The following is a 15,831-nucleotide window of genomic DNA, read 5'->3' on the forward strand; positions in this document are numbered from 1 at the left end:
GGACAGAAGGAAATTGGCACTGGATGCCATGGGGAGAAGAAGCTTTTAATACTGCATGCACTGCTGTTTTAATCAAACTGAAGTTGTAATTTATGTTTAGGAACTATAAATATAACATTCTAGTTAATGTTGATTTGCATTTGGTTTCTGAGCAAATAGAGCAGAATTATAGGAAACTGTAAAAAAAAAATCTCTGCGTTTTACATGCTAAGAAGGATTTTAATCGACTGTATGCTAAGATTAGTGGTTAACTATTACTGGCATAGGTTAAAATGTAAAACCCTGAAATTTCAGAAGTGGTGTAGTATTTGTATTTGGGATGTTTTCAGATGCTGAAAGTCTAGTCTATTAAGTTATATAACTTCTTCCACACCAAAGCAATATTAAGAGACCAATTGATGATAATATATAATAGATGCTTCGAGCTTAGTCATCAGAGTAAAATTTACCCAGCAAGCTAAATAAAAACATCTTGCCGTAATACAAATTACTCAGGGCATTTTGGGGACTTAGGAGGATTTGGGAGATACAGTCAAGTAATAGGTTAATTAGTCCTTGTACCTTAATTAGTGATTAGTCCTTGTACCTTAAAGTCACCAACTCACCACCTAGGCAATGCATAATTGAACCAGCAAAGTTGTAAAGAATGTTTGACATAGGTTATCATTGAATAAAGTGCTCAGATTTTTATAGTATATGTGTATTCAAAATTTCAGATTGTGGATTTTTACTCTGACATGTTATTCTCAGCTTATGAGGTCAAATTATTTGGGAAACTTCCCAAACTGAAACTCTGTATCCATTTAACAACAACTCCCCATTTGCCCCTTCACAGACACTGGCAACCACCATTCTACTTTCTGTGTCTAAATTTGACTACTCCAGGTACTTCATATAAGAGGAATCATACAATACTTGTCCTTTTGTGTCTGGCTTATTTCACTTAGTGTAATGTCTTCAAGGTTTATCCACATTGTAGCAGATGTCAGAAATTTGTTATTAAGGCTGAATAATATTTCATTGTGTCTTATACCATATTTTGTTTATCTGTTCATCCATCAATGGACACTTGGGTTTTTCCTACCCTTTGGCTATTATGAATAATGCTGTTATGAGCACAGGTGTACAAATATCTGTTTGAGTGTCTGCTTTCAATTCTTTAGGGTATATACCCAAAGGTAGAATTGCTGGATCATATGGTAATTCTATCTTTAATGTTGTGAAGTGCTTCCAGACTGTTTTCTACAGTCTCAGTTCTTGCTGTGCATCAGAATCACCTCTTGAGTTTTAAAAATAACACTTGCTCAATCCCCTCCCCGGAGACTCTGATTCACTAGATGTGAGGATACATCTGACTTCTGTTTCTTCTTCAAGTTTATATTTTAAAAAGTACTAGTGATAAGTTATTAAGAGGTAGTTTTTAAAGAGTGAAAATGAAAGAATATGGAGCAAAAAGTTCAAGTCTCCTGTTAACATTTGGAGTGTATCTTTACATATACATGTGTGTACATGCACTCACAGAGACAAACACACATGTACTTTTTTGTATTTAAGAAAAAAATAAATGTGATCACCCCTTACACAGTTTCTACAGCTTTCAACTTGTCTCAACAGTGAGATAAGAAATAATTGGCAGACAGTTTATGGTTTAATACAGATAAGAGAGAGGGGTTTGTCAATAATGTCAGTTTCCTAAGAAATGGTGTAGGGATTCGATACAATGTTCAGATTGAGAGTGTGGCTGCAAATATGCAAAGAGGACAAAGTATTTCTGTTCTTTCTCTCTGTAAGTTACAAGCAAGATCATATCTTGGCAGTCAGAGGGGAGGTACAACATTGAATGCTTGTTGAGTAAAGTTTTGTTATAGCTGTTGTGGGTAAAGGGAGCTTGAGTTTACAGAATGAAATAGGATTGCTATTAGTGTTGTGAGCCCGTTCACTGTCTGGGCTTTTGATTTATAGTGGAATGTATCTGCCATGTTGTTGGACTTTGCTCAGTAGTACTGTGCTTTGTGGGTGAGGTCACAGAGAAAGTAGATAATTTAGTTCTTTCAGGGATTGTTTTTTACTATGTATTTAAAGGGCAAGAGTGACCTTTCACTTTAGAGTATTGGTGAGAACATTATTGACATGAAGAACAACAAAATTGAAAGAATATATAGGAGTGAAGAGTACAAGTTATGATGCACTAGAATTCCCAGTCAAAGAGCCTAGAAGCCTGAATCTTAGAAGTTTGTATTCATGGTTATTAAAGAAAGCCAAAATTTGGCAGAAGTTACGATTGAGAGAAAAAGTCTTTGAATAGTTAGGGAAAATACTTGAGAGGTTCATAAACCTCTCAGGTTTATGTGACATGGAGAAGGAGATACAGTCAATTGGCTTCGATTCTAATCTTTGGGTATTTTTAATGAGGTTTTAAAGGAGCCATCTGTAAGTAAGAAAGGGCAACAAGGAAGGTGCAACTTAACTTTCTAAGTTAATGGTTTATAGAGTATCAACAATACATGAATTATGAAAGGACTGAGCAAAAATAACGTTCTGAGAGGAAAGCCAGATTTCAGTGAAGGAGATTGAAGGATGTTTAGAGAAGAAATTGAGTACATAAGAAAGTTGGATGATATGGGGATTCTGTACTGTTTTACTTACTGTAGTCTTACTGTATGTTTTTTATTTTGCTTAGCCCATTCTTTCCTCCTTATATTTAATTTTTACAAACCTTTCTTCTCATGCAGTAATCTTACTAATAAATGTTAGAATTGTTGGCCATGAAGTTATTTTAATTTAGTTCTCCTATTTTAACTCCCATGGCCAATCAGATTTTGATGCTTGTTGACTCTAAGCTTGGTATTTTTCTGAATTTTTATTGAAAATTTAAAAAATCCAATTGTAGAAAATTTTCCCAGAATATATGACGTTTTTAGTTTGCTCCATTCTATTTTCTTTGTTGATATATGCTTTCTTTTTTTCATACATTATGCTAAGTATGAATTGTTAGCCTCCTCCCTATTGTTTAGCTTTATTATGGAAAAATTTCTTTTTCTTACATATTCATTTATTCAGCAAATATACACTGATCCACTACCATGTGACAGGCAATGTTCTAGGTGCTGGGGATAGAGTGGTGTGTGAGAGAGGAAGGGTTTTCTTTCTTTCTTTTTTTGTGACATTTATCGTGGTTTATTTTATTTTTTAATACATGTTTGCTTTTTTTTTAACATCTTTATTGGAGTGTAATTGTTTTACAATGGGGTGTTAGTTTCTGCTGTATAACAAAGTGAATCAGCTATACATATACATATATCCCCATATTTCCTCCCTCTTGCATCTCCCTATAAATTTTTCTTCTATGAGTTTTGTTGCTTCAGTGGGACTTGGTGGAGGTGAAAGTGTGAGCTCAATCAACCACTTTCAACCATAAGTCTTGCTCTTTTACTCTTTAGTGAAGTATAGGAACTGGATCAGGAGAGAGAATCCAGTACTACTATAACACTGAAACGAAGTATAATGATACTATAATGAGAGTCAGAGCAAGTCAGATGAATACCTGATACTATAATGATACCATAATTCTTTGATACCTTTTGGGAATTATGACAATTTTCCTCCTTTGTTTAACTCAGTCTTACAAAAGCATTAAATCCAGAAGTATATAAAATATGCAAATGTCTTGCATAGTAAAATATTTAGTTGTTTTACATGATTCCAAAAAATCAAGGTAATAAAAGTTCAGACAAACATATTTTTATCATAAGAAGGTAAATGTGATTTGATAGGTATCACTATTTTTTGCTGATATAACTTGTGGTTGGAGTGAAAAAAGTTTTCTGAGAGAAAGTTAGGGAAGTATTCATTTGTATTTAGAATTCTACACACATGATAGGGAAACTTGGTGGGGATAGTTTCAATAAGAATAAAATATAAAGCAAGACTGATTTTGGTGTTTGAGGATACAAAAATGGAAATTTCTTTATGGTCACAGATGTCAAAATATTCTGTGAAATATAATACACTAATGATGGGAGATATCTACTGAAGCATTTATCAGCTAAGAGAGGGTCAGATAATTGAATTATTGACTTGTTCAAAAGGTAATAAAAATGGAATTTCACCATCCAAGTCTGAATTCTGACCAAGAAGTACAGCTTAGCTATTTGGAAATAACAAAAATAAAGCATTATTTTATTACATTTTATGACATTAAATGAAGGAGGGCAACCAGCTATTGCTGAATTTACTCACATATTTTAGAAATTTTTATTGAGCAATTACTCTATGATAGGCAATGTTCTAGGTGCTGGGGACATATTAGTGTCTAAAACAAAGAAGAATTCCTGCCCTCTTGGCACTGAGGTTGTAACTGGGGGCTCAATAAAAACACAAATAATTAAATAATTTAGCTGGTAAAATGGTGGCAAATGCCATGGAGAAAAAATAAGACTGTAAAAGAGAAATGAGGAATACCAGATTGGAGACTATAATTATTAAAATGGTAATCAAGAAAAGCCTCAGAGACAAGGTGATTGTTTTTTTACTTTAACGTTCATTTAATCAAACTAAAGGAAACACATATATTAAGAGAGTTTCACTAAGAGTAGTAGAGTAGGTAGGCTCACAGTTTCTCTCTAAAGTCAATAGCTCTTTGGCTTCACAGAAATGATGGGCAGGGCGGGGGGTGGTGTCGATGGATCCTAAACCAGGAGGACAGGTTGCCACATTAACAGCCCAAATGAGTTCTCGAGGAGTTTGGGGGGCTTCAAAATTTGTCCTCTTCATATGCTCATGTAAACAATCTCAAGGATTATGAGCTACAGTTCAACAAAGCCTCTGACAGAATTGGATACCAGAGGTGGGCAAGCCTGGTTGGTCCCACAGAAGGAGCTGGCATCTGGACCAAGCTGGTCGTCCCTGACCCCAGGAAAGAGCTGCTCAGTTCTCTGAGCTTTTTTGCAGGGGCAAACGCCCTGGGAAACGCCCCCCTTGGTGGAGGTACAGGAAGTTACAGGCCACATATATTATGGGGAAAAGTACGGCTTGGTTTTCCAGGTTCATTACCTCTAGCTCTTGATCATCTCTCAGGGAAAGCATCTGGTATTTGCTCTTCCTGAAAACGGCTCTCCCATCCCTGTCCAAGGAGAACAGGCGCAGGTGGAACGCGAGCTTTCCCTGCCCGAGTAGGCTGACCCCAAAGCTGTGGTACTTTTTCCGTGCGCTGCACCGGAAAATGATGCGCTGGTTGGCGTAGCACAGCACCAGGTCCCAGCTGAAGTTGAAGCCTTCCCACCGCCAGCTGCACTGCTTGTCCCTGTGGAGCTGGCCCCCGCACCGCATGCTGTTCCCCTGGGAGTCAGACACGTAGACGTCCACGGGCCAGAGCTCTCTGGTCTGCTCAACGCAGAGGGGGCCAAGCCAATGCTCTTTGTACAGTGGACACAACCAAGAGGTAGGGATCAGCACATCCTGGTGGATGACAAGTGCTGACGTCAGGTCGCAGATTATGTGGGCAAGCCGCAGCTGCTGGAACACTGGCACGAAGGCTCTGCCCTGCTCGGTCTCCAGGAAAGGGGTGCCCTCCGAATCCCACCTGTAACTGGCAAGCCATGAGTTGGTGTCAGGCAATAGGGCCCTGCGCAGGCCCCTCCATGTCGGCTGCAGCTGCAAGAACATCCACATTTTCAGCATGGTGTACACGTCCATCTCCACCCCCATCACCAAGAGCTGTGAAGAGGCAACGACCTCTCTCATGAGATCCAGGCTGACTTCTTGCAATAGCCCCTCACTACACTGGGTCATCATGTTGTCCAGCAGCCACTGAAGACACATGATCCTGATGTTCTGGAGTCCGTAGCTTTCAGCAGAGTAGTAGTAGCTGCACACGGTCTGGGCACTGACAGTCTCCTTCATGACCTGCCCGCACCGCTGAATCACCTTGTCCAGCTGCAGCATGCTGGCTGTGGCCAGGATGGCGACGACTCGACCGGGTGGGATGAAAATGGAGCCTCGGTACAGGTAGCCTAAAGCCTCGTGCAGTGCCTCGCGATCAATGTTCTCGTCAGGCATCTGCATCTCTATAGTATCCATGTTTGTCTCCCGCCAAGCGCCACTGAACATGCTAGCAAAGTACCCTGACTGGCACAAGTGGACCCTATGCAAGTTCCACTCCTCCCCCAGTGTGCAGATCCGCACGTCGCTCTCTTCTCCTCTCAGGAAGAGTGCCTCATAAACGGACCATGAACGATCTTTAGCATGTTTCCGGCGGGGCTCTTTTGTGAGCGGCTCCCCTGGGCCTGTCTTCCGCTTGCGGCTCCCCTGACTGTCGGCGGGTCTGGCCTCTTCACTCTCGTTCCCTTCCTCTCTCTCTGCCACTACTGCCTCCTCAGCCTCCTCCTCCCCGCCACTGGCACCTGGCTCCTCGGGGGCACGCCCCCACCAGTGCCATGGCATCCGACTACTTTGTGCTCCCATGGCCTATACCTCAGTGGTGCAGTGAACAAGCTTCCTCTCCAGGCGCCGTTGCCGCGGGCACGAGCTCAGCCCAGAGTGCTGCTGGGTACAGATGACGTTTGCTCTAAGGGTCTCGTGAGAGGATGCCACGCTAAGCCACACCCACTAGGCCACACCCCGCCGGATAAGGGCACTCCGTACCAGGGGTTCCACTCTGTTTATCTTTCCCTCCTGGGATGATTGCTCTCAGGCTCCCTTCATAGGATGATGGTGGAACAGAGGCCTTTGTGTGCGAATTTTACCCATTAATTTCAAGAACACAATTCACTCTTGCCCATCTAAAACAGTTAGTGGGGACTTCCGGGTAAGATGGCGGAAGAGTAAGACGCGGAGATCACCTTCCTCCCCACGGATACACCAGAAATACAGCTACACGTGGAACAACTCCTACAGAACACCTACTGAACGCTGGCAGAAGACCCCAGACCTCCCAAAAGGCAAGAAACTCCCCACATACCTGGGTAGGGCAAAGCGGAGAGATCCGCACACAGAGGATCGGTGCCGAGCGGCACTCACCAGCCCGAGAGGCTTGTCTGCTCGCCCGCCGGGGCGCGCAACGCTGGAAGCTGAGGCTCGGGCTTCGGTCAGAGCGCAGGGAGAGGACTGGGGCTGGCGGCGAGAACTCAGCCTGAAGGGGGCTAATGTGCCACAGCTAGCCGGGAGGGTGTCCGTGAAAACTCTGGAGCTGCCGAAGAGGCAAGAGACTTTTTCTTCCCTCTTGGTTTCCTGGTGCGCGAGGAGAGGGGATTAAGAGCGCTGCTTAAAGGGGCTCCATAGACGGGCGCGAGTCGCGACTGAAAGCGCGGAGCCCAGTGACGGGCGTGGGACGCTGGGGCTGCTGCTGCCGCCGCCAAGAAGCCTGTGTGCGAGCGCAGGTCACTGCCCACACCGCCCTTCCGGGAGCCTGTGCAGCCCGCCACTGCCGGGGTCCCGGGATCCAGGGGCGGCTTCCCTGGGAGAACGCACGGCGCGCCTCGGGCTGGTGCAACGTCACGCCGACCTCTGCCGCTGCAGGCTCGCCCCGCACTCCGTGCCCCTCCCTCCCTCCCAGCCTGAGTGAGCCAGAGTCCCCGAAGAGGCTGCTCCTTTAACCCTGTCCTATCTGAGCGAAGAACAGACGCCCTCCGGCTACCTACACGCAGAGGCGGGGCCAAATCCAAAGCTGAGACCCAGGAGCTGTGAGAACAAAGAAGAGAAAGGGAAACCTCTCCCAGCAGCCTCAGAAGCAGCGGATTAAAGCTCCACAATCAACTTGATGTATCCTGCATCTGTGGAATACATGAATAGACAACACATCATCCCAAATTGAGGAGCCCGGAGTCAGTGCTGTGACTCTGAGGTGGGAGAGCCAACTTCAGGACACTGGTCCACAAGAGACCTCCCAGCTCCACATAATATCAAACGGCGAAAATCTTCCAGAGATCTCCATCTCAACACCAGCACCCAGCTTCACTCAACGACCAGCAGGCTACAGTGCTGGACACCCTGAGCCAAACAACTAGCAAGACAGGAACACAACGCCACCCATTAGCAGAGAGGTGGCCTAAAATCATAAAAAGTCCACAGACACCCCAAAACACACCACCAGACGTGGACCTGCCCACCAGAAAGACAAGATCCAGCCTCATCCACCAGAACACAGGCACTAGTCCCCTCCACCAGGAAGCCTACACAACCCACTAAACCAACCTTAGCCACTGGGGACAGACACCAAAAACAACAGGAACTACGAACCTGCAGCCTGCAAAAAGGAGACCCCAAACACAGTAACATAAGCAAAATGAGAAGACAGAAAAACACACAGCAGGAGAAGGAGCAAGATAAAAACCCACCAGACCTAACAAATGAAGAGGTAATAGGCACTCTACCTGAAAAAGAATTCAGAATAATGATGGTAAAGATGATCCAAGATTCTATTTCCCAGATCCAAAATCTTGGAAATAGAATAGACAAAATGCAAGAAACAGTTAACAAGGACCTAGAAGAACTAAAGATGAATCAAGCATCGATTAAAAACACAATAAATGAAATAAAAAATACTCTAGATGGGATCAATAGCAGAATAACTGAGGCAGAGGAACGGATAAGTGAGGTGGAAGATAAAATAGTGGAAATAACTGCTGCAGAGCAAAATAAAGAAAAAAGAATGAAAAGAACAGAGGACAGTCTCAGAGACCTCTGGGACAACATTAAACGCACCAACATTCGAATTATAGGGGTTCCAGAAGAAGAAGAGAAAAAGAAAGGGACTGAGAAAATATTTGAAGAGATTATAGTTGAAAACTTCCCTAATATGGGAAAGGAAATAGTTAATCAAGTCCAGGAGGCACAGAGAGTCCCATACAGAATAAATCCAAGGAGAAATACGCCAAGACACATATTAATCAAACTGTCAAAAATTAAACACAAAGAAATCATATTAAAAGCAGCAAGGCAAAAACAACAAATAACACACAAGGGAATCCCCATCAGGATAACAGCTGATCTCTCAGCAGAAACTCTACAAGCCAGAAGGGAGTGGCAGGACATATTTAAGTGATGAAGGAGAAAAACCTGCAACCAAGATTACTCTACCCAGCAAGGATCTCATTCAGATTTGATGGAGAAATTAAAACGTTTACAGACAAGCAAAAGCTGAGAGAGTTCAGCACCACCAAACCAGCTTTACAACAAATGCTAAAGGAACTTCTCTAGGCAAGAAACACAACAGAAGGAATATACCTACAATAATGAACCCAAAACAATTAAGAAAATGGGAATAGGAACATACATATCGATAATTACCTTAAATGTAAATGGACTAAATGCTCCCACCAAAAGACACAGAGTGGCTGAATGGATACAAAAACAAGACCCATCTATATGCTGTCTACAAGAGACCCACTTCAGACCTAGAGACACATACAGACTGAAAGTAAGGGGATGGAAAAAGATATTCCATGCAAATGGAAACCAAAAGAAAGCTGGAGTAGCAATTCTCATATCAGACAAAATAGACTTTAAAATAAGGACTACTAGAAGAGACAAAGAAGGACACTACATAATGATCAAGGGATCGATCCCAGAAGAAGATATAACAATTGTAAATATTTATGCACCAAACATAGGAGCACCTCAATACATAAGGCAAATACTAACAGCCATAAAAGGAGAAATCGACAGTAACACAATCATAGTAGGGGACTTTAACACCCCACTTTCACCAATGGACAGATCATCCAAAATGAAAATAAATAAGGAAACACAAGCTTTAAATGATACATTAAACAAGATGGACTTAATTGATATTTATAGGACATTCCATCCAAAAACAACAGAATACACATTTTTCTCAAGTGCTCATGGAACATTCTCCAGGATAGATCATATCTTGGGTCACAAATCAAGCCTTGGTAAATTTAAGAAAATTGAAATTGTATCAAGTATCTTTTCCGACCACAATGTTATGAGACTAGATATCAATTACAGGAAAAGAGCTGTAAAAAATACAAACACATGGAGGCTAAACAATACACTACTTAATAACGAAGTGATCACTGAAGAAATCAAAGAGGAAATTAAAAAATACCTAGAAACAAATGACAATGGAGACACGACGACCCAAAACCTATGGGATGCAGCAAAAGCAGTTCTAAGAGGGAAGTTTATAGCAATACAATCCCACCTTAAGAAACAGGAAACATCTCGAATAAACAACCTAACCTTGCACCTAAAGCAATTAGAGAAAGAAGAACAAAAACATCCCAAAGTTAGCAGAAGGAAAGAAATCATAAAAATCAGATCAGAAATAAATGAAAAAGAAATGAAGGAAACGATAGCAAAGATCAATAAAACTAAAAGCTGGTTCTTTGAGAAGATAAACAAAATTGATAAACCATTAGCCAGACTCATCAAGAAAAAAAGGGAGAAGACTCAAATCAATAGAATTAGAAATGAAAAAGGAGAAGTAACAACTGACACTACAGAAATACAAAAGATCATGAGAGATTACTATAAGCAACTCTATGCCAATAAAATGGACAACCTGGAAGAAATGGACAAATTCTTAGAAATGCACAACCTGCCAAGACTGAATCAGGAAGAAATAGAAAATATGAACAGACCAATCACAAGCACTGAAATTGAAACTGTGATAAAAAATCTTCCAACAAACAAAAGCCCAGGACCAGATGGCTTCACAGGCGAATTCTATCAAGCATTTAGAGAAGAGCTAACACCTATCCTTCTGAAACTCTTCCAAAATATAGCAGAGGGAGGAACACTCCCAAACTCATTCTACGAGGCCACCATCACCTTGATACCAAAACCAGGCAAGGATGTCACAAAGAAAGAAAACTACAGGCCAATATCACTGATGAACATAGATGCAAAAATCCTCAACAAAATACTAGCAAACAGAATCCAACAGCACATTAAAAGGATCATACACCATGATCAAGTGGGGTTTATTCCAGGAATGCAAGGATTCTTCAATATACGCAAATCAATCAACGTGATACACCATATTAACAAATTGAAGGAGAAAAACCATATGATCATCTCAATAGATGCAGAGAAAGCTTTCGACAAAATTCAACACCCATTTATGATAAAAACCCTGCAGAAAGTAGGCATAGAGGGAACTTTCCTCAACATAATAAAGGCCATATATGACAAACCCACAGCCAGCATCGTCCTCAATGGTGAAAAACTGAAACCATTTCCACTAAGATCAGGAACTAGACAAGGTTGCCCACTTTCACCACTCTTATTCAACCTAGTTTTGGAAGTTTTAGCCACAGCAATCAGAGAAGGAAAGGAAATAAAAGGAATCCAAATCGGAAAAGAAGAAGTAAAGCTGTCACTGTTTGCAGATGACATGATACTATACATAGAGAATCCTAAAGATGCTACCAGAAAACTACTAGAGTTAATCAATGAATTTGGTAAAGTTGCAGGATACAAAATTAATGCACAGAAATCTCTGGCATTCCTATATACTGATGATGAAAAATCTGAAAGTGAAATCAAGGAAACACTCCCATTTACCATTGCAACAAAAAGAATAAAATATCTAGGAATAAACCTACCTAAGGAGACAAAAGACCTGTATGCAGAAAATTATAAGACACTGATGAAAGAAATTAAAGATGATACAAATAGATGGAGAGATGTACCATGTTCTTGGATTGGAAGAATCAACATTGTGAAAATGACTCTACTACCCAAAGCAATCTACAGGTTCAATGCAATCCCTATCAAACTACCACTGGCATTTTTCACAGAACTAGAACAAAAAATTTCACAATTTGTATGGAAACACAAAAGACCCCGAATAGCCAAAGCAATCTTGAGAACGAAAAATGGAGCTGGAGGAATCAGGCTCCCTGACTTCAGACTATACTACAAAGCTACAGTAATCAAGACAGTATGGTACTGGCACAAAAACAGAAAGATAGATCAATGGAACAGGATAGAAAGCCCAGAGTTAAACCCACGGACATATGGTCACCTTATCTTTGATAAAGGAGGCAGGAATGTACAGTGGAGTAAGGACAGTCTCTTCAATAAGTGGTGCTGGGAAAACTGGATAGGGACATGTAAAAGTATGAGATTAGATCACTCCCTAACACCATACACAAAAATAAGCTCAAAATGGATTAAAGACCTAAATGTAAGGCCAGACACTATCAAACTCTTAGAGGAACACATAGGCAGAACACTCTATGACATAAATCACAGCAAGATCCTTTTAGACCCACCTCCTAGAGAAATGGAAATAAAGACAAAAATAAACACATGGGACCTAATGAAACTTAAAAGCTTTTGCACAGCAAAGGAAACCATAAACAAGACCAAAAGACAACCCTCAGAATGGGAGAAAATATTTGCAAATGAAGCAACTGACAAAGGATTAATCTCCAAAATTTACAAGCAGCTCATGCAGCTCAATAACAAAAAAACAAACAACCCAATCCAAAAATGGGCAGAAGACCTAAATAGACATTTCTCCAAAGAAGATATACAGACTGCCAACAAACACATGAAAGGATGCTCAACATCTTTACTCATTAGAGAAATGCAAATCAAAACTACAATGAGATATCACCTCACACCAGTCAGAATGGCCATCATCAAAAAATCTAGAAACAATAAATGCTGGAGAGGGTGTGGAAAAAAGGGAACACTCTTGCACTGCTGGTGGGAATGTGAATTGGTACAGCCGCTATGGAGAACGGTATGGAGTTTCCTTAAAAAACTACAAATAGAACTACCATATGACCCAGCAATCCCACTACTGGGCATATACCCTGAGAAATCCATAATTCAAAAAGAGACATGTACCAAAATGTTCATAGCAGCCCTATTTACAATAGCCCGGAGATGGAAACAACCTAAGTGTCCATCATCGGATGAATGGATAAAGAAGATGTGGCACATATATACAATGGAATATTACTCAGCCATAAAAAGAAATGAAATTGAGCTATTTGTAATGAGGTGGATAGACCTAGAGTCTGTCATACAGAGTGAAGTAAGTCAGAAAGAGAAAGACAAATACCGTATGCTAACACATATATATGGAATTTAAGAAAAAAAAATGTCATGAAGAACATAGGGGTAAGACAGGAATAAAGACACAGACCTACTAGAGAATGGACTTGAGGATATGGGGAGGGGGAAGGGTAAGCTGTGACAAAGTGAAAGAGCGGCATGGACATATATACACTACCAAACGTGAGGTAGATAGCTAGTGGGAAGCAGCCGCATAGCACAGGGAGGTCAGCTCGGTACTTTGTGACCGCCTGGAGGGGTGGGATAGGGAGGGTGGGAGGGAGACGCAAAAGGGAGGGGTTATGGAAACATATGTATATGTATAACTGATTAAATTTGTTATAAAAAAATAAAAATAAAAAAAAAAAAATAAAACAGTTAGTGATTAGTCCTTTATGGAGAATTACATCTTGGTACCAGCTCTGTCCTCTAGGCACCTTAATTGCCATAATTAACTTCTTTATTTATTTATTTATTTTTAATTTAATTAAAAATAAATAAATAAATAAATATCCCTATCCCACCCCTCTAGATGGACACAAAGCACCCAGCTGATCTCCCTGTAATGTGTGGCTGCTTCTCACTAGCTATCTATTTTACATTTGGTAGTGTATATATGCAAGTAAGACATTTCTGAGTATCTAAACTCTTTATAGGAGTTGAAGGCTCTATATGCAGATAAATTATCAAGGTCAAAAACAATATCCAATTTTACCCTTGAGAAGCTGTAGAATATTACAGAAAAACCAGGAGACTGGGGATGAACACCTACTTCTCCCTTTATTAAAAAGGGAAAAATGGTGGAATATGGAAAACAGAGATCAATAAGTGTGAGAACAATCTGTGGCACGATTTCAGAATGAATTATTCAACATACATATGGGTAAGTGTAGCTAATCTACCATAGCAGTTAAGAGCATGGATGCTGCTGGCTGTCTGGGTTCTAACCCCTGCTCTAAAATGATGATAATAATAGTACCTGTCTTATAGGGTTGTTGTGAAGATTAAATGAATTAATATAAAATGCTTAAAATAGTGCCTTGTATATAGAAAGTGCTATGTACTTTTATATAATAATAACAATAATAATATATTTAGAAAGCACTTGGAGAAAGTGATGTTCACGAAAAATAAGTCTGGGCTAACTAAGAACAATTCATCCAAACTAGCTGTGCTTTCTTTTTAATAACATTATGGGTTTGTTAAAGAGGAAAATGCTAATTCACAGGGCATTTGACCAAATGCCTCATTTCATCCTAAGGCCTGGACCAATGGTAGAAGAAGTGGATATGGAGGTGGCCAGCAATTAGATGAAATGGAAGGAACATGGGTGTCTGAATCAGACAGATTTAGATTCAAAGCCTGAATCTGTAACTTCTCAGTAAAATATTGAGTAAATTATATAAACTCTTTGACAGTCAACTCTATTGTGTGTAAAACGGGGAAAATCATATCTACCTTTCAGGACAATTGTATGGATCTGGTGTTTGTGGATGCTGCGTCAATTGGGATTTGGGGTGGGGTAATTGCAATAGCTCCTTTCATCCCTACATTGTTTTGATTGCAGGCTTTTTGTTACATCATCTGTACTGAATGACTTGACTTAGAAACGTGTACCTCATTATATATGATAATTTCTATTAATAAGTTATTTAGAAACCTTTTTTGAGTCTATTATCTGTGTAACTTTCCCTCTTTTCACCCAGAGATCTCTATACTGAAGTAAATCTAAAAAAGACACAGACCCTTTAACTGGTCACAATTCCCTGACTCTTTTTCCGGTGATAATAAAAAGACCATTTTACATAGAAATTACTCCAAGCAAATAATGTACGATAGTTGGATAATTATAGTGAGAAGCAAATTGAAAAGTCAGTTTTCATAATTAGTCTCTGATATGTTGTGGCTCAAAGATTTTCATGCAATAGCGAACTTTGTATGTGGCAAGACTTATTAAGTTGATATCCTCTTAATCAACATCATACATCAGGCGCTTTCAAATTAACACAAGTTGAAATAGTTCAAAGAAGCTTTTACATTTGATATCATTAATTTAATTGAATCTTTAAGTACTTATTACTAGGTCATAGATAAGATCATTTGTGCTTGGAATATGTAAGAGACAAGAGACATCTACTTGATATTTTTCAGTGCCATGACCTCCGATACATGCCAGCCATTGCTGGTCACCTATGATACCAGCAGGGCTATGACGGGGAGGAGTCCTCACTGTAGATTCAACATAGATAGTTTTCATTTGAATGTGTCATATATAACTTTGATACGGTCAGTCAAAAGCATAGAACTCTAAAGAACTGTTACGAACGTTCAGATCTTTCAAGACTAAACTGAGCCTGCTGCTGAGAGGGAAAGGATAAATATTTTTGACCCCCTTTAGGCCTGGAATAGCCTCATTGTTTCTGTCTCCACTGTGTCCCAATAGGTACCTGTATATAGAGCAATTGAAGGAAAAGAAAGTTGGGCTCTGATTTCTTGGTGCAGATGTTCATACTTTGTCAATTTTTTCTATCCCTTACTTCTTCCATCGGTACTACCTCTATATAGTTATTATCCACGTCTGCCATGCCTTCACTCATCTTACCCTTCACATTCTCAACTACAGTCATACCAGTTAGCAGTTCTCAAAATAAGCCACGTTCTTTCGTTCTGCTCCTCTGTTTATGCTGTTCAGTCTACCTGAAAGTCTCTCCCCTCTTCTTCCCCTTCTTCTCCTCCCCCTCCCTTTCCCCCTCCTCCTCCTGTCCCTTGCCCCTCCACTCCCCCTCCCCTCCTTCT

General features: G+C 40.5%; 1 protein-coding gene across 1 annotated transcript; it reads right to left on the reverse strand.

The window, feature by feature from the left end:
- Positions 1–4,926: 4,926 nt before the first annotated feature.
- On the reverse strand, positions 4,927–6,462 carry LOC309796306 (germ cell-less protein-like 1; the record flags this gene model as incomplete). The annotated part of the gene is made up of 1 exon (XM_082609341.1): positions 4,927–6,462. One exon carries the CDS (start codon positions 6,460–6,462, stop codon positions 4,927–4,929), a length of 1,536 nt encoding a protein of 511 aa, XP_082465467.1.
- Positions 6,463–15,831: the final 9,369 nt, after the last annotated feature.

This window comes from Mesoplodon mirus (genome assembly GCF_964341445.2).
Source record: "Mesoplodon mirus genome assembly, chromosome: X".
Taxonomy (NCBI): Eukaryota; Metazoa; Chordata; class Mammalia; order Artiodactyla; family Ziphiidae; genus Mesoplodon; species Mesoplodon mirus.